General features: G+C 29.5%; 1 protein-coding gene across 1 annotated transcript; it reads left to right on the top strand.

Annotated features, from left to right (window-relative positions):
* The first annotated feature begins 1945 nt into the window (after positions 1-1945).
* On the top strand, positions 1946-15113 carry LOC122504797 (superoxide dismutase [Cu-Zn] 5-like). The gene is made up of 4 exons (XM_043616046.1): positions 1946-2104; positions 2446-2640; positions 12366-12590; positions 14678-15113. Exons 2-4 carry the CDS (start codon positions 2461-2463, stop codon positions 14930-14932), a joined length of 660 nt encoding a protein of 219 aa, XP_043471981.1. The 5' UTR covers positions 1946-2104; positions 2446-2460; the 3' UTR covers positions 14933-15113.
* The last annotated feature ends 5450 nt before the right edge of the window (positions 15114-20563 follow it).

The raw sequence follows: 20563 nt of genomic DNA, 5'->3' as shown, positions 1-20563 counted from the left end.
TAATAATTAGCGGAGAAATTTTTAAAATTAATAAACTGGAATATGTTTATTATAAAACTCCTGCTAATTTTACAACAAAAATTTCTAATTAGTCAGCAACTCAGTTTTTACAATTATCTAATTAATCTTAGATTTTTAAAAAGCATTAACTCTTGAAAGTAAGTATCAAGTAAATCTGAATAAATTTTGAAAAATGTCATCAACCATATTGCAAACGCCATTTTGAATTTTAAAAAACTATCATCGAATTTGTGATCAGTGAACGGGGTTCACCCGAGAACCAACTTTTAGGTAAATTGAATCAATTTTGTAAAAAGTCATCCGCCATATTAGATCCGACATTTTTAATATTTAAAAACTAATATCAGATTCGTCATCAGCTATCCCTAAAACCCCCGAGTGACAATTTTCAGGTAAAACTAAAGAGTTTTTAAAAAATCGTCCGCCATATTGGATCCGACATTTTTAATTTTTAAAAACTAACATCAGATTCGTAATCAGCGACCCCAAAAACCCCCGTGTAAACATTTTCAAGCGAAGCCGATTAATTAAAAAAAAATGTCCGCCATATTGGAACTGCCATTTTGAATTTTTAAAAACTAACATCAGATTCGTAATCAGCGACCCCAGAAACCCCCGTGTAAACATTTTCAAGCGAAGTCGATTAATTAAAAAAAATGTCCGCCATATTGGAACCACCATTTTGAATGTTTAAAAACTAACTTCAAATTCGTAATCTGCGACCCCAAAAATATTAAGTCATGAGATGTAAAGAAAATCCGTCCGTATGAATAATGTGCCCCTCAAAGGGTTAAGAACATAATAAATGTAAAATTTAATGTAAATATATATTGCATTGTTTAGAATTATTCAACAAAAAGTTTTATATGTTCACTTTTGTTTAAACATATATTTTTTAAATGAACCTAAATTAAAAAGTAATTATGGAAACAAATTTTGTTTGGTGCAGAGAAACTAAAGTTAATTATCTATTATTGTTCATAACAATTTAAATAAGTTACTTATTTACCAAATGAAGATATATACTAATTGAATGAACCTAAAGTAAAATATAAATATAAAAGAACAAAATTTTTTGATGAAGAGGAACCAAAATTAACTATTTGTTAACGAATTTTGTTTATAACAGCTTAGATAAATTATTTTATGCTTTAGTATATTCATCTGGAGGTCATATTTTATTAATTTAAACTAATCCTTAAACGTTCAATACTAGTGCATTTACTCTAGTAAAACTATATTTTAGTTTAGCTTATTATTTTATTCAAATTATTTAATTTTAATCAAACAAAATTCGCAAATAATTTTATTTATAGAAATATTAATAATATGAAAATAATATTTTAGCAAATTAATATTTCAAAAATACATTATTCGATTGGTGAATAGTAACATATGAAATGGGATTAGATGAGATAAGAGAAAAGAACAATAGAATAATGTCTTTCTCAATATTGCTCATTTCTCATACTTCTCGCTTATGTACGTCATTAATTTCAATTTGAATAAATATTTTATTAACATTAATGTTTTTTCAGAAGAATATATTTGTAATTTAAATATTAAAAAATTTGTACTTTTTTTACATGCATTTTAATTTTGAGAGAACAATCATAATTTCAGTATTTACATAATATGAAAGACTTCATCTGCCTTAGGCATGGTCACGTTGCCTTAGGGTACGTCTGCCCCTTTGCTTTCACTTATTCCATACAGGTACAAATGCATGTGCACCTTCGTAACTCGTGCAAATAATTGTATCTGTTATATATTACTTTAGATAAGTAGAGATTTGTACACCTAAGTTAAACTATCATAGAACTCAATTCCAGTGACATTGGTAGCGCCAAATTTTTTCATATCTATTCTGCATTTCGGCAAATGTACAATTTTTGAAAAGAAGGTAATTATTGTAAAGAAGGTGCTTGCTCATCGATCATCAAGGTCTCCAAAGATCCTTTCAGAGTATTTATACGTAGTTCGAACCTCTGGTCACCGCAGTTCTTTTTTAATGACGTAACATAAATCTTCATCATTAGTTTCGGTTATAGAAAGAAATTTCTTTTAATTACAAGTGAATTTGGTGCGTTTCATTCACAATCATAAGAATTACTAAAAAATCAATTTTTTTAAGAACAACTTTTAATCAATTTTATTTCGCTTAACAATTAATTTTTAAAACTAAAAATCTTAAAAATAAAGTAGATGTAGAATTTTTTTGAAATTTCTTTATTATTACATGTCTATTTCAACAGAAACTTTGATAAATATTTACACATTTTTAATAAATTAATTATTTTAAATATTAAAGATTATAATAACTTTGTATTTAACATAATTAATAATACATTAAACATTATTTATAAAATTGGGTATTTTTAACTTTTTGATAATTTTGGTATAATTATTTTCTCTTTACTGAAGAAAGCTGATACCATTATGTGGTTATTGGCCATTACTCTCACTGCTGCAAGTTTAATTTTGGGATCAAATGGAGGAACTACTGATAAAGTGAATACTGCTCCCATAAATGATAGGACTGTTTTCATCAGAAGTTTACCTGGTTTACGAGGTGTAAGGAGTAATCTATACGAAGTTTATATGGAACCTTATCTGTTTGTATGTATTTATTATATTCCTTCTATAATAATGTAAATATATTTAAATGAATTAATTATTTCGATTGCAGTTAAATTCCTCTTTTAATTTAATTTTTAAAAAAAAACTTTCTTCTGAAATTTTGTTATATTCAAGAAGCAAAATTGAAGTTGCGCAAAATTAATTATTAAAAATATTAAAGTTTCAACATATTATTGACTTGTGCTTAAGAAATAAAATAAGTTTCATCAGTTTTATTTTCTATTAAAAATAATAATTTTAATACGTATCAAATATATCGAGAATGATTTAGAGTAATATCTAGTTGAAGAAACTTAGTTTATGTAGGTTCATTTTAGTCAAAAGATACAATTATCACTGTACTGCAACACTTCAGGTCAACGTAAGTTTACATGTGAGATTATTGTATTCTTTCCTCTGAGGCTCATTTAGTAAGCTTACACTGTAACATTATTGAAAATTTACAGTGTAAGCTTACCCCAACCTTGCTGTGTAAGCTTACTGCAATCTAACAATGTAAGCTTACAGTGGTCTTGTAAGATTACTGTGAGCTCACTGCATGCTTATAACTATAACCTTCATGTTCTATTTAATATGAAATATTAATATTTTAACAAAGGGTCGGTTGCTGTTGCCTACAATAGTAAGTTAAACTACCTACACGAAAACTGCATAAACAAAATTTATTTTGCATAAACAAGATAAAGGTGTATACAGGCTAAATTTCAAATAAAATTTTTTTAATATAACTTGTAAACTACATACATTTAAAATGTATATATGTATACCATTAAACTTCATACGGAAAATCTGTATACAAATTAAATTTATATTTTATTTAAAAAATTATTTGACATTTAATTGCATACTGTTAAACTGCATACGAAAGAACTATAAAGAATTAATTTAGAAATAAATTCAAACATCATTAAAGTGTTCTCAGCAATGTGAATTTCATTGTTTACATTATGTCAATGCTGAGAATTTGACTGCATGCAGTTGATGAGTATTCAGTTTAAAGGTATAGTTTAACGATATTAGAATTAATTTCTAAATTAATTCGTTTACAGTTTTCTCGTATACAGTTCAAATATGCAATTGCAAAAGAAATTGCAGGGAAAGGGGTATCCCAAGGTAACCACTCATCTTTTGAACGACTGTAATTTCTAAACGGTATTATATTTAACACAATCAGGGTTGCCACGAAAATTTAATTTTGTTTTTCCCTGACTATTCCCTGATTTACAGAAAAAATTTTGACTTTCTCCCTGACCCTGAAGAATATACCGATTCACTCCAAAAATTATTAGATACTCAAAGAAATATTCTATTACATTTATATTTACGAATTTCATTAAGTGTAAAATTATTCGACAACATCAATAACTTCTTTTTTAAATAAATACTTAATCAATATTATTTTTCTACAGGAATTAAGGATTTCAAATCCAAACCTTCTGAAATTAAACAACTTACAAAAAAAATTGTTATATTCTATCTTTGAACCCTTTTCAAAATTCACATATTTATAAAAATTCACGCTATGATGCTTTTAATATTCAATTATAATCTAAAATTTTAAGTGAAATACAAAGATAAATAATGTATTAAATAATTGAATATTAAAATTGAATTTTTTTAAAGAAATTTATAAAAAGTTTTAAAAATAATTGAATTCTTTCGGCTAATTTTAAAAAAATTATAAAGAATAAATGCAATTTTCTATCAGTTTATGTAAAATTGTACATAAAAAATAATTGAAACTCTGCTATAAATATTGTTATTTATAAAATTAATTTAATTCTTGCAAAGAATTTTATAAAAAAATTTTTTAAAGAATTAAATTCCTGTGAAGAATTTCATTTGTGAAAATAATTGAATTCCGGAGAAAAATATTATTATTTATGATATTAATTAATTTCTTGTGAAGAATTTTATTCAAATTTTTTTAATAATTGAATTTCTCAAAATTTTTTATAACATTTTGAAAATAATTAAATTCCATCGACAAAATTTCATTAAAAATTGAAAATAATTGAAATCTGACGAAGAATATTATTAAATTTTTTTTTAAGTAATTGAATTATTGTGAAAAGTTTTATTTTTGAAAAAATTGAATTCTTGGGAAGAATTTAATTAAAGTTTCTTAAATAATTGAATTGCTTCGAAGAATTTTATTTTTTAAGAAAATAATTGAATTGTTTCGAAGATTTTTACAAATATTTTTGACAGTAAAATTGTAATTTCTATAAGGAATGTTATATTTTACGAAAATAATTGAAATTTTGACAAGAATTTTATTAAATTTTTTGAAAATAATTGAATTTCGGAGAAGAAGTATTATTTATAAAAGTAATTGAAATTTTAACGAGAATGTTTATAAATTTTTGAAAATAATTGAATTTCTGTAATCAGCTGTTCCTAAAATTTCTATTTAAATTCATTAAAAATTGAAATTTTTAAAAATTTCATATTGAAGCCTTTGAAATTCATCGATTTATGCAAATTTTAAACACAACTCTTTTGAAATCTAATTAATTTTAAAAATTTTGAAGTAAAATTATTCATTAAATAATTTCTTAGTAATAATTTTATGATAGTTCTTGAAGAATTAAGTTATTTAAAAAGAAATTATTGTCAGAAACAGAAAATATATATCGTTGTTTATATGTTAATTAATTTTTAAATAATGTTTTAATAATTATTTCATATTTTTTTGTTTAAAAATCTGTTGTGTACTAATTTTCAGTTGTAAAATAGAAAATAATATTTTATAGTTTAATTGAAAGCTATTAATTTATTACTAAGACTAATCTTTTTATCTGATATATATAATAAATAGATGTTTCATAAGAATTTATTATTCTATTAATAATTATTTTAATTTATTGACACTTAAAATATTCTAATGACAAACATTATTATACACTTACACATGATTTTGAAAATCTAAACAATATCGCAATTGCCAAAAAATTTTTTAAAATAAAAACTGTATTCTGTATATAATATTTCTCAATACATAACCACACTTTCGATCTGTCAATATGGTGTCAACATTAACATTGAACTTGAATTTAGTCGACTGCACAAATAAATAAAGAATTTGCTCTAAAAAACAATCCTATTGTTTATTTACTTATTAAAAATGTTTAATTAATAAATTGACAAATAATTTTTTTCAATATCTTAATTAAAGGTACTATAAAATATTATTTTGTTCCATAAATACCTATAACTTTTAAACTATAAAATATAGCATTTTTTGAACAATCAGTTTCTAGTCTCTAAGTTGCATGTGACAAATATAAACAATTTTTTTTATTGACCTTTGTGAATAATGCATGTAAATATTATATTATAAAGGAGTACTATTTTTATAAATTTTTTCACTTCAAAAAAAAGTTTCAGTTTCCTATTTTTTGCAATATTTAATATGCGAAGCCTATTTCATTCTTATTAACTAGAAAAAAATTTTATTTAAACAAAATAAAATTTATTTTAGTTAAATAAAAGCCCATACAGCACCGAAACTTTCCTAAAAATTTATTAAAGATTTACTTGCAAACTTTCGAAAAATTTACTTGCAAAGATTAGTGAGTTTCGGTGCTGTGTGGGAGTATATTTGTCTCATAAAAATAACAAATTTAAGTTCCTAAATTTTAAGAAAAATTTATAAACATAAGTTCTTGAATTTTCGACTAATACTAATGAATTTAATAGAAATTTGGAAGAATATATATACATATTTGGAACTTGAAAAGACTACAACAATATAAAAAAGCTAAAATATGTGATTTTTAAAATAATTTTTTAATTTAAATGAAGGCTTGTCAATAATTAAATTTTCATTCTTTCGCTGAGAAACAAAATTTAAAAGATAAACTTCCAATTAAATGCTTATTCATCATATGTCATAATATTTATGTATTATTTTTTTATTATGTTCAGTTTATTTCAGTTGATTACTTTAAGATAACTTACTAAAGCATTTAACAAAATTTTAGACTATAGGTACGCAAATCAATTTTACCTTGATAAACTTTCTGTCAATCATTGAAAATGATGAGTCATTTAAAAGAAATATGACGGACGTACAGAAGCTGCCATTCCTCTTACTTGTCGAACTTGTGTTTAATAACAACAGGATGCTATAATTTTCTTTGACATAAATGTACTCGGGAATTAATTTTTTTACAAATAACTTAATGCGAGACATCCTAACAAAGCAGAAAGACATTTTGTTCTTAGAAGACGTTGTGTTTTAAAGGAACCTGTTGTAGAATTTTAATTATCACAGGTTCTATTAAGGTGAAGGTAAATAAATTTCTTTTTTTTATTAATAATTAGGTATTGCACTTTTTGATATAACGTTTAAAATTTTTTTTAAATACTTGCAAAAAAATTAAAGAAAAGGTGATTACGAAATACGTTATTTATTTTAAAACTTGAATTTATTTTCTAAATGCTCCAAATGTTAAGAATAATTGTTTATTTTTTTATTTTTCCATAATACATGATCGAAATCAATCTAAAATTCTAAATAAGTCTATCATAACCACCGGACAAATAATAATACAAAATTAAATTTTTATAAATTATTGCAAACAATGTTCATGTTTTATACTCATATTATATAGTATTTTGCCCGCTGAAAGCGAATATGAAGTCAGAATTGTCCATTACCCTTTGTTTTCTTAAATCTAAAAACTACCCTTAAATTCAAAGTTTAAAATAATAAAGAATGCAATAACAGATTGTTTTTTTCAACAGAACAATAAATTTATGTACTTCTCTTTCAGCAACTTAGAAACAATGTCACCTTCTAATTTTTAAATCGAAAAAACTACCCTTAAATGTTCGAATTCAAATTTTAAATAAGTAGAAAAATTTGAATGACAGATTGTGTTTTAAAGAGAACAATAAATTGATTTACTTCTCTTAAAACAACTCAGAAACAATGTTGGAATTTCTCCATCTCCCTTTGTTTTGTTAAATTAAAAAACGACCCTTAAATGTGCGAACAAAAACGTTAAAGTAAAAATATGAGATAATACATTTTTTTAAACAGAACAATAAATTTATATATTTCTTTTTCAATAACTCGAAAATAATGTCAGAATTAAAAATAAATATCACTCCTTGTTTTTGTTAAAATTAAAAAAACTACCCTTAACAAGAAAAAAAATCAGAAAAAGATTAATTTTTTAAAGAAAGCATACATTTCTGTATTCTTGTTTTAAAAACTCAAAATCAGCGTCAGAATTAAAACATTAACATGAGTTTTTGTTAAAATTTGAAAAAAACTACCCTTAACGTGGTAAAACTCAGATTTTTCAGACAGAAATTGAAAAAAAAATTTCATCTTCACTTTGTTTTAACCATTTAACGCCGGGAATAACATTTTCTTACGTATTTTTTATCGCTCTTTCAGAATCTGTCACCAAAATTGCAAAAAACAAAAATTCCAAAAAGTTATGGCCACTTATGTGGAAAAAATGCAAATTTTTGACATTTTTGATTCAAAAATGATTTTTTTTTCATATAACCAGTAACCAGAAAAATTCTTCGCCATAAAATATCGCGTCCACAATATACAAGCTTCAAAGTGATGGACCATACATTTAAAAATTTCAAGATGGAGGATCCAAAATGGCGACAAAAGAATTTTTTTTCATAAAATTGACACCCTGTGGACGCTTTTTTTAATTCTCCTTTTATCTATATAAAAAGGAGTACCTGAATGTTTTTTGGGTCGCTGATTAGAATATGAACTCAGATTTCAAAAATTCAAAATGGCGGATCCAATATGGCGGTTGAAAATTTTTTTAATTGATCGGATTTATTTGAAAATTGCTACTCAGGGGTTTTTGGGGTCGCTAATTACGGATCTGAAGTCAGATTTTAAAAATTCAAAATAGTGGATCCAATATGGCGGTTAATTTTTTCAAAACTTATCGGATTTTCATGGAACTTTTTACTCGGGGGTTTTTAGGGTCGCTGAAAACGAATATAAAGTCAAATTACAAACGTTTAAAATAGCGAACCTTAAATGGCGGTCTTAATTTTAGAGAATAATTAGAATTTTATGTTTTTTTGTCATTGAAATTATTTTTATATTGTCCGACTCAAATCACAAGGAGGTAAACTTTCCTCCTCGTCCATTAATACTTTAATAGACAATGCATTCAGCTAAATGAATTAAGTAAGAAATTATATAGTTTCTAAAGGAAATGAAATTTAATGTTGCTGTAAAACAAATAACAACCCACTGCAAAAACCAAAAGAAAGACAATGCATTTATCTAAATATTAAATTTATTGTTAATAACAATTTAAATAAGTTATGTTTTGAACGAGGAGGATATATATTCTTTAAATGAACCTAAATATAAAAGTAAATGTGAAGAAAAACATTTTTTAGTGAAGAGGAATCAAAGTTAACTATTTGTTAATTAATATTGTTTATAACAATTGAAATAAATTATTTTGTTTTATTAATTGTCTGGTGGACATATTGGATTATTTTGAACTTAATTTAGATCATGTGCAGTAACGGAATAAGAAAATAAACGTCCTTTTTAAAAAAATTGTATTAATTTGTTTAAAATAAAAAATTATAAACAATTTATATTTAAAAAATCGGCCTCCCGGGATGTCCTCTTTAATTTAAAACAAAAAACACTCAAATCGGTTAAAAACTGTAGTCATTTTTGAACAGTAAATTGTAAAAAAATTCCACTGTGAGCCGGCGCGCGATAGTGCAATTAAAACTTTGACAATTTATTACTAAAAAACAAAGACAGATGACATTCTAAAAATTTCACGGGTTTTTAATGAGATCTTAAACTTTAAAATAAGATTTTTTTTAAAACAAAATCTGATAGGGCTCATGCTTAAACATTAAAAATAAATATAATTTTATAAATAAATAATTACAAAAATTGATATTTTTTAATTTTCAATTTTTTTTTATTAAACTTCAATGGTTTTTCCGTAAAAAAGGTTCTTAACAAATTTAATAAATTTTTAAAAATAAGTGAGTTATAATAAAATGAAAAAAAATGTCAAGAAATTTGCAATGCAAATATCTTGAAAAATAATAAAAATATTTAATTAAAATTTGGTATAGTTGTTAAGGACCCAAAATACTATTAATAAGCAAAATATAAAAAAATCTGAGACATGAACCTTAACTCTCCTGCGAAATGACCCAGCTAAAAAACGAATAAAATTTTAAACCAATCTAATCATTCTCAGAAATTTTGAATGCCATATTGGATTCGGTATTATGAACGTTTGAAATTTGACTTCATATCCGTTTTCAGCGACCTAAAAACCCTCGAGTAACAAGTTTCATGCAAATCTGATAAGTTTTAAAATAGAATAGCAGCCATATTGGATCCGCCATTTTGAATTCTTGAAATCTAAGTTCATATTCATAATCAGCGACCCCAAAAACCGCCGAGTAACAATTTTCAAATAAATGCGATCAATTAAAAAAATATCGACCGCCATATTGGATCCACCATTTTGAATTTTTGAAATCTGAGTTCATATTTGTAATCAGCGACCCCAAAAACCCCCGAGTAAAAATTTTTAAATAAATCCGATCAATTTAAAAAATATCGACAGCCATATTAAATTCGCCATTTTGAATTTTTGAGTCTGAGTTCATATTCGTAATCAGTTACCCCAAAAACCCCCGAGTAGCAATTTCAAAAATATCGACCGCCATATTGGATCCACCATTTTGAATTTTTGAAATCTGAGTTCATATTCGTAATCAGCGACTCCAAAAACCTCTGAGTAGCAATTTTTAAATAAATTCTATCAATTTTTTAAAGTATCGGCTGCCATATTGGATATGCCATTTTGAGTTTTTGAAATGTGAGATCATATTCATAATCAGCGACCCAAAAAACATTCAGGTACTCCTTTTTATATAGATAAAAGGGAATTAAGAAAAGGGTCCACAGGGTGTCAATTTTGTGAAAAAAATTCTTTTGTCACCATTTTGGATCCGCCAACTTGAAATTTTTAAATGTATGGTCCATCACTTTGAAGCTTGGATATTGTGGACGCGATATTTTATGGTGAAGAATTTTTCTGGTTACTGGTTATATGAGAAAAAAGAATCAAAAATGTCAAAAATTTGCATTTTTTTGCAAATAAAATACCATAACTTTTTGGAATTTTTGTTTTTTGCAATTTTGGTAACAGATTCTGAAAGAGCGATAAAAAATACGTAAGAAAATATTATTCCGAAAATTTCCTACATGCCTAATAATAAAAATAATTAACGTTGAAAATGATTGAAAAAAGCGTCTGTCCCGGCGTTAAAGGGTAGGGAAAAAATGCAGATAAAAGAAATCGAAATCCATTACACCGCTTGTTTGAAAATATAATGCAGAAATGTATGGTTTTTATGGCTTTCATGGTTCTTTTAAAAAACTCATTTAAATTTTGTTTCCCTTTAAAGTCTGAGCTTATCCATGTAAGGGTAGTTTTTTGATTTCTAGTCTCTGCTTTCTAGTTGTGAGAACAAAAATACAGAAACATATGCTTCTGTTTAAAAAGTTAATATTTCTTTTATTTTTTTTTCCAATCAAATCTGAGTTTACCCTCTTAGGAATGGTTTTCTTTAATTTAAACAAATAATTGGGGTCTTTTTGAGTTGTTGTAAGAGAAGTACATAAATTTATTGTTTAGTTTTGAAAAACAATCAGTTATTTCATTTTTTTACTGAAAATTTTGAATTTATACATTTAAGAGTGGTTTTTTCGACTTAAAAAACATAGGGTGATGGAACAATTCTGACATTGTTTTTAAGTTGTTGAAAGAGAAGTACATAAATATATTGTTCGACTTTGAAAAACAATCTTTTATTTAAATTTTTTTACATTAAACTTTGAATTTGTACATTTAAGGGTAGATTTTCGGTTTAAAAAAAAGATAGTGATGTTTTAATTCTGACATTGTTTCTGAGTTGTTGAAAGAGAAGTACATAAATTTATTGTTGTTTTAAAAAACAATCTGTTATTACATTTTTTTATTACTTTAAACTTTGAATTTAAGAAACTGATAGTTTATCTCTTTGGTTGCTAATGAATCTTCTAAAAGACAAATAAATAAGATCAACTTATTTATTCGTTAATGTGAAATCATTTAGACTAGACGTAAACTTAATTTTGATTTTTTTATTACTTGCTATAAACAGAGTAATTTCATAAATAAATTTAATTTTATTATTAAAGTCATTTTTAAAATAATTGTGTGAAAGCTTGCAGAGAGCTTATTTTGTAAGGACATTAAGCTTACACTTCAAGCTTCCTGTAAGATTGTTGTAAGGAACGAAATGTCTCCTTGTCGAAAACTTGCAGTATTGCTACAAGATTGAAATTTAAATTTCCATGATCACTTACCATGGAGTTGCTTAGTTTTTTAGTTTCACTAAGCTCCTGGAGAATAATCTAAAGACTTGTCAAAAACACCCGATAAGCGTTTTTCAAAAATTATAAACATTATCTTTTTACTTTTCTTAAAATTTTATTTTTTATGCAATAATGAAACTTAAAAAACTTGAAGAAAATTAGATTTAATGAAATTTGCTAAATACCATTCTATATTTAATATGGGATACTGTAAAGGTAATGAGAACCCATCAAAGACGGGTATCGCAGCTAGTATGTTATAATACGTTGATATGAAAAACATTTTTTACAGCCTATTGGTTTGAGAGCCACTGTAGAACTAAAATCTTTGGGAGAAGATGGTAATCCGGTTGATGGACCTCGTGGAATATTGAATTTAGAACAATTACCCAATGGCGTAAGAATCACAGGGACAATTAAAGGTTTAAGTCCAGGTCTGCATGGATTTCATGTTCATGAAAAAGGGGATTTGACAAAAGGTTGCTCTTCAGCTGGAGCGCACTTCAACCCTTATCAGGTAATTGAAACTCTTAATTTCAATAATTACGAAACAGGGCCATAAGAAATATAGGGCAATTAGTAATTCGCTGACAGGTTCACGTGCACTTCCTCTTTTACTTATTGTTAGAATTAGAATTTCTTTATTTTGTCCCAGGAGAACCATGAGAACAACTATTGATATACAACAAATACAATATATATGTACAAACAGTAGAGAATTATGCAAATCACAAAAAAAAATTTTAAACCAAAAGAATCACAGTAATAAGGATTATAATGCAATCATGTTACAGAACAAAGACGCAAGACCTTCAGTTTTAATACAATGAGCATCATGATATAAAGATTACACCTATATCTGAACATTTCAGTTCTAAACCTCCTAGAAACTTATGATATTCAATAGAATCTGTTTTATCACAAGCATATACTGTAGAATACAAATTAACGCAAATAAATTCTAATATAAATTATATAAGTACAGAATCAAATAAAATTAATACAAGAAACTACACAAAACAATAAAACTCAATTATCGAAGGCAATTAAATATTTAAAAAGTTTTAATTTAAAAATACCAATGCTATCCGCTCTAGTTATCGAGCATGGAAGAGAATTACACAGATCCGCAGCAGTAACAAAAAATGAGTTCTTATATTGTTCAGTTCGACAAAGAGGTATTCTAAGGACATTGGGATTCCTTAGTTCTCTAGAAGTAACCTCATATCTGAATGTAAATTTATCAAATAAATAAAGAGGTCTTTTAGTATTAAGAACTACATAAGTCAAGCATCCAATAAATAACAATCGACGATTTCTGACATTCAACCACCCCAGTCTTTTCCTGTATGGAGATATGTGCTCATCTCTTTTTAAGTCAAAAATAAATCTTATGCATGAGTTGAGGAGTTTTTCAAGCTTATCATTAAGTTCATCTGTCAGATCATTATAAACAGAAAGAGCTTTTCTATTTGATTTGAATTGTTGTAAGGTTGCATAAACACTTCTACAAATTAATCTAACATGTTTATCCCAGGAAAGAGTTTGACGAAAAATGATACCCAAGTTTTTAACAGATAATACATAAGGAATAACAGTGTTATTTATTTTAATTAAAGGGCATGCACCCAAATTCGAACATTTAATATTCCAAGAGGAACCAATAATCATAGAATAACTTTTTTGGAGATTTATCTTAAGCTTATTGGATTCTGCCCAATCATAAACGGCCTGAACATCCTCATTAATTAGTTTGATATTTTTATCCAGCTCATCAAGACTAGAGTGCACATAAATCTGCAAATCATCAACATAATATACATGCCTAGAGTTCCTAAGAACTACAAAGCATCCCCCACATCTCGCTAGAAAAAGAATGAATGCAATAGAGTATTATGTTTTTATCTTTTCTTTGTTATGAAAGGACAGAGTCTCGTCGTGCACCATTAGTATTTTTACAGATGACTAAAGATTTTTTTGGTGAAAATTGAAACGTTGAGCTTGAGCGGTTGTCATTTTGTTAAAAATGAAAATTTTTAAATCCTTCGATTAAGTACTAGATTATCTTCTACTTTAACTAAATCCGTTTCAATTTTGTGCTTCTGATGAACCAGCTTCTTCTAATCGTGGTCATCGCAAACCATATTTTTTATGAAGACCTTGACAAGATCGAGCATTACATGAAAATTATGAATTTTTTCTCGCTGCAACTATAGTTGTCCCCTTAAATTGCAAGTTTCTGCAATTTTTGTCTGGTATTAAAGGAAAGAATTAGGAACCCAACTAAATAAAACCAACCACGTGGAGGTTAGAGAACACTGAAGCCTTTTTTTCACAATCAGTAACCTCTATGAAACTCACTAGTAATAAATTCGAAGTGTATCCTATAATTTTTTAAAAATCCGAAAAATTTCCAGCAAATCTAATCAGTTAAAATAAATTAATATAATTGCTAAATTATATTAATTTTTCCCTTTTTTTTTTTTTAAGTTTTTGCCGATATAGTTATAGTAATTACATAGAAAATTAGTTGACCTTGGCATAGTTCGCCTATCAGTACTGTTTATAATCTATCTCACTGCTATGTATTACTGATTTTCTTAGGTACATCATGGCGCTCCAAATGACCCATTGCGACATGTTGGCGATTTGGGGAATATCCAAGTTGGTGAAGACGGAACTGCACAGGTCGATGGTACTGACCATTACTTGACTCTAATGGGTGCTCGAGGTGCCATAGGAAGAGCAATAGTTATTCATGAAAAGGAAGATGACTTAGGACGTGGCAGAACTGAGGATAGTCTTAAAACAGGTTCGGCTGGTGCTCGTCTTGCCTGTGGCATAGTTGGACTGGCTTAAAATTTATATTAAAATAAAAAGAACCTTGTTTATCATTACTTTCTGGTATTGGTCAAATACATATGTATATCTATTTTTGTTTTGTTAATAATCTTTATTTAAATGTTTGCTCAAAAAGACTAAAATGTAATTTTATTTTTAAAATGTAAATTTATTTTATAATAAATATTTTTATATGTAATTTCTGTTTTGTATTTACAATTTTGATCACATCGAAAGAAATGTGAGAGTTTTGTAACATCACACTACCTGCACTACTTTTGTACAAATGAGTTGTTGGAGTCTTATATAAGAGTATAGTTAATGTTACTTGTCAATGTCTCTCTGACACAACTAGTTTTTATTTTATTTCTATGCATTAGAAAGTTTTAACAAAAATATAGCAAAATAAAACCTTTACGTGTGATAATAATGTAATTAATTTATTGCAGAATATTTAAAAGATCTTAATTTAAACAATGAAACAACTTTAAAAATTTTTTTTTAATAAATTAACATATAGATATAATAAAAGACATTTTCTTAAAAAACTTTCTTATTTATGTCAATTGAAACTGGAGTCCGGTGGAATTGCTTCAATTAAGTACGTCCGATCACTAAATTCAATTTCAGATTTTAAAGAAATGCTTCCTCCTATTTCATCAAGAGCTTGACGTATTTTCTGAAGAATTTCTGGTGACGATCGTCTCAGACTGCACGGAGAATCAGGTCTATGAATTGAAACATCCTGATAATGATGTAGAGATGTTGCCATAGTTTGTGGCTGTAATTGAACTGCAAAAGTTGGTTGCCGTTTTAAAAATCTTATCGAAAACTGCGTTCGAAATTGTTACGAATGTTACATGAAATATTATACTATTTCTATGTTTGCAGAGCAGAAGAGTGACAAATGTAGCCAAGAGGTAATTTAAAAAAAATGAAGTCGGTATACAAATAGGTGTTTTAATAGGACGTTATGTTGCACAAAACTGTAAAGAAATTAAATTAACTAATGTACAAGTTAATTACATTCATTTATAAATTTTTTGTGTTTTTAAACTGATTTTTAAGTCTTTGAGTCACGCATTTTTCTTTTTACTGATTTCGCTTAAAAATTGTTACTCGGAGGTTTTTGGGGTCGCTGATTACGAATCTGGTATCAGTTTTTAAAAATTCAAAATGGCGGATCCAATATGGCGGACATGAAAATTTAAAAACTACTGGATTCGCTTAAAAATCGTTACTCAGAGGTTGTTAGGGTTGCTGATTACGAATCTAGTATCAGTTTTTAAAAATTCAAAATGGCGGATCCAATATAGCGAACACAAAAATTTTAAATCGACTGAATTCGCTTAAAAATTGTTACTCGGAGGTTGTTGGGGTCGCTGAATACGAATCTATTATCAGCTTTTAAAAATTCAAAATGGCGAATTCAATATGGCGGACATAAAAATTTTAAATCGACTGAATTCGCTTGAAAATCGTTACTCGGGGTTTTTAGGGTTGTTGAGTACGAATCTGAGGTTATCTTTCAAAACTTCAAAATGTCGGATCTAATATGGCGAACATGAAAATTAAAAATCGACTGAATTCGCTTGAAACTCGTTACATGGGGGTTTTTAGGGTCGCTGAGTACGAATCTGAGGTTATACTCTAATAATTCTACCAAGATGAAAGTATTGAATTTGGTAAAACAAATGACAAACGGCACAAAGTTACACTGATGCTTTAATGATTTCCATAACAGATAAGTATCAGATCAATAAATTAAATGACGATCATAAGAATTTTGAGTAATCGTTAGAAAAAACGATTATAACTCAAGCTATGCTATAAAATCGTCATTTTTCTGGTACATAACTTACATACAAGCATCTTACATTTTTTTAACCGTTTTGAATCATCAAAATCTATTTTCATTTTCGTATTCAACTACCCTAAAAAATCCCTGAGTAACTAGTTTCAAAATTGTTACTGGCGGATATTGGATCCGCCTTTTTGAATTTTTAAAAATTAACCACAGATTCGTATTCAGCGACCCTAAAAACTCCTGAGTAATGAGTTTCAAGCGAAATCTTATTTGACATAATAGTCATTTGACATAAAACCATTTACCATAAATTTCATTTGACAAAAAATCTATTTGGTATAAAAAACATTTAATTAAAAATTTATTTGACATACATTTCATTAAACATACAATTTATATTGCATAAGTGGTATTTAATATGATATCCATTTGATATATATTTCATTAGCCATAAAATTTATATAACATGTATGTTCTACTCTATTTAATTTGTTTTACAAAATTTCCACAACTTGTAGCATTTGTACGATGATCCGCGCCAATATGATCTACTGGGCCAATTCAGCGCTATTAAATTCCAGAACTATATGACGTCTATAAAAAGAATGATAAGGAAGGAAGATAAACCGCTTTAGCAGATCGCTCGCCGTTACATAGAAAAGGAAGCTGCTCAAAAAGTTCAGTGCCGATTGTTTATTTAATTTACAATCAAACACACAATACTGGACAACTAACGAAGGATTATCCGTCTGTTGTACACTCGTGGTCAGAAATTCCTTCCCCGTCCGGACGTGTCGCACTCATAAGTTCCCATTCCAGTGATCAACCCTCACCATATGAAGCAATTACTCTAAATGTAAGGAGCCGCTTCGTACCAGAAAGACACGAAGAGGCGGCCTCTACATTACATCGTGGCACAAGGATCTCAAGACGAGATCTACTAGACGCTGGACCCAGTCAAACAGCTCAACAACCAATTCCGACACAGGAACAAACACACGTCTCGGCTCCAACCATAATGCCTGCAAATTCTGTTCCCGTGGCAACGCAAAATCCGGACCGAACCGTGATTCCGCTTGCTGATATGAGGACGTTTGTCAGGGCCTTTAGAGCCCCGGAGATACCTAGACTTACTTTCGCTGGAGCCGATCAGGAAGACCCTCGTGTTTTCCTCCCCGAATGCGAAAATTACTTTCTAGAAACCGGAAGTAATCAGAATTCCTAGGTCAAAACCGCTGTCGGTTTCCTTACCGAGGCTGCAACGAAATGGGTTGAGCCCTACAAGAATCTTTTACTTCCTTGGCCCAAATTCACTTCCCTGATTATACAACGCTTCGCGAGTATAAATCAGCTTAATAAACTCCGAGTAAAACTTTAATCCGAGAAACAAGCTGAAAAGGAAGCTGTCGGGGTCTTCCTACAGCGCAACTAGGAAGGCTTTCACTTAGACTCCTGCCCGGATCACAAGAGGAAGAAATTATCACACTCCTGTTGGAATCACTTAAGCCCTTAATCAAGAAGGTCCTACGATCAGTACCTGTAAATTAATTTGAACACCTTTTTGAACGAGCAGTGCAAGTGGAAGCTGACGAGGCAGAAGAAAATCATGCCAAGCCAGCCTCGAAGCCTAAGAAAACCCAAGGCGGAAATAACTCCGTAACCCCAACTTCTCCTGCAGAGGCATCCGCGACCTCACAGGCAAAAACTCCACTGTCCGGAACGCCATTTTCACAAGAATTGCCCGGTACTCAAGGCAAACCGATAGAAACAAATGTCGGGAAACTGGCGAGACCGGGCGACAGACAACCCGCCTGCTAGCCCAAACACGTCACGTCCATTCCAACAATAACAGCCCTGTATACCGGGGCCAGCGTTCTCCCCAAGATCCATGTCCGCCTAGGTGACCGAGAGCTTGTCGCGGAAATTGATACGTTAGCCTCAGAAAGGTTCATAAGGAGCACCCTATTAACCAAATCAGAAATAAACTCTCTAACAGGAGGACCATCTCACGCCCTTCTTGCAGCCGTACATCATACTATACCGTTGGTTGGAAGGCTTGATCTAGATCCAAGATTACAAGGGACACATTATCCAGGTCCGTTCTTGGCAAGCCCTGAACTACGCCCTGAAATGATCCTGGGTCGACCGTGGCTGAGACAACACCACGTCATTCATGACCACGGCGCCGACTGCATCTTTATAGGTAACGAGGAAAGCAAGCGTATCTATATTGGACCCATAGGCCAACCATACAAAGCTCCCAGTACCTTCCAGGAGCCGATAGTTGAGCAAAATTTCTCGCAAGAGTACGAACAGACTTTTGAAGACCTCCTCTAGACACACGCCTCAATTTTCTACAACGGTGGACGTTTACGACAGACTTTAGCAAAGGTGGAGCATGAAATCCGCCTCAGGGACCTCACACCTTTCCGGGAGCTGCACAGAAGATATTCCGAAGAGAAACGCAAATTCATTTTTGACCAAATACGCGAAATATTAAGAGACGATGTCATCGAGCCGACCACAGAAGAATTCAGCTCGGAGATCGTTATCGCCGGTAAAAAGGGTGGCGAATACCGTTTCTGCACTGACTACCGACGTCTCAACAAACAAACGGAAGATGCCCCGCAATGCCTACCCCGAATACACGAGACCATCAAGGACATCGGAAAAGCGCGCATTTTCTCCACCTTAGATTTCAAAAGTGGTTACTGGCAGATCCGCATGGCTAAAGACAGTCGCAAGAATACAGCTTTCTCCGTCCCAGGGGGAGGCCAGTCTCCCACCGAGACTAAGTACCACTGCAATGAACAAGAATGTCTAGCAATAATTTGGGGCATTAAAAAAATATCTTTTACGATCGAGCACGTATCGAGTAGAAAAATCGAACTGCCAGACACCCTTTCTAGGCACTCCGGTAATGAAGAGACAGTGTCAGAAGAACCGGAACTAGAAAGGATGTTTCCACCCAGTCAAGACCCACTTGAAGCGGAAACAAATGCGAACGTTTCAACATTGAGTGCCATATACACGACTCATTTAGCCGAAGAAATCGTCCAGGAGCAACAATTCGACACAGACATATGTCGAAACGTGGATCGCTGGCAGACAGACGAAACCACACGCGACATGTACCGCGATATACGTCGATACGTTTCAGGGTGCCACCTGTGCATTTGTTGTAAACCAATAAGACAACAAGTACCACCTACTTGCAAGCCCCGATCGACCCGACAAGCATGGAAAACCGTATCCTTAAACTAAAACTGGTATCAGCTTCTACTTTGGACCATTTTTTAGTGAATCGAAAAGTATTTGACATATTTTTTATTTTGTCAGGCATGTTATTTTAGTGGTTAAAAATGGAGGATTTAGAAAAACCTCAAATATGTGTCGAGATTAGTTTGGAACAGTTTTTTTATATTTAGCAGAGTCGCTTAAAATTTGTTATTCGCGGGTTTTCGGGATCGCTGATTATGAATATGAAGTTTGAATTAAACTTCAATTGACAGATTAGTTTTCTAGATAAATTAAATTTCGTACATGATTTTAAGGCTTACCTTTTCATATCTATATAAAAATTGTCATTGCATTTTCATAAAGAAAAATTATCCGTCATATTGGATCCGACACTTTCAAATTAGCAAATCGGACTAAAGGTTTGTAATCAGCGACTTCAAAAGTAGAAAGTAGAAGGCATTCAATCACGTTGAGTTTATATGGTGAATCAATATTACTTATCTAAATATACAATCTGAGAGTTTTCCCGTGCAGAGTTAACTGCGTTGAAATCTTTTTTGTAGAATTTAATTGTATAGAATCGCTACCACCCTCTTTAAAAA

The sequence above is a fragment of the Leptopilina heterotoma genome, unplaced genomic scaffold, assembly GCF_015476425.1.
Source record: "Leptopilina heterotoma isolate Lh14 unplaced genomic scaffold, ASM1547642v1 Lhet_32, whole genome shotgun sequence".
Classification (NCBI taxonomy): Eukaryota; Metazoa; Arthropoda; class Insecta; order Hymenoptera; family Figitidae; genus Leptopilina; species Leptopilina heterotoma.
The sequence above is the reverse complement of the archived record's forward strand: the minus strand, read 5'-3'. Positions and strand labels throughout refer to the sequence as shown.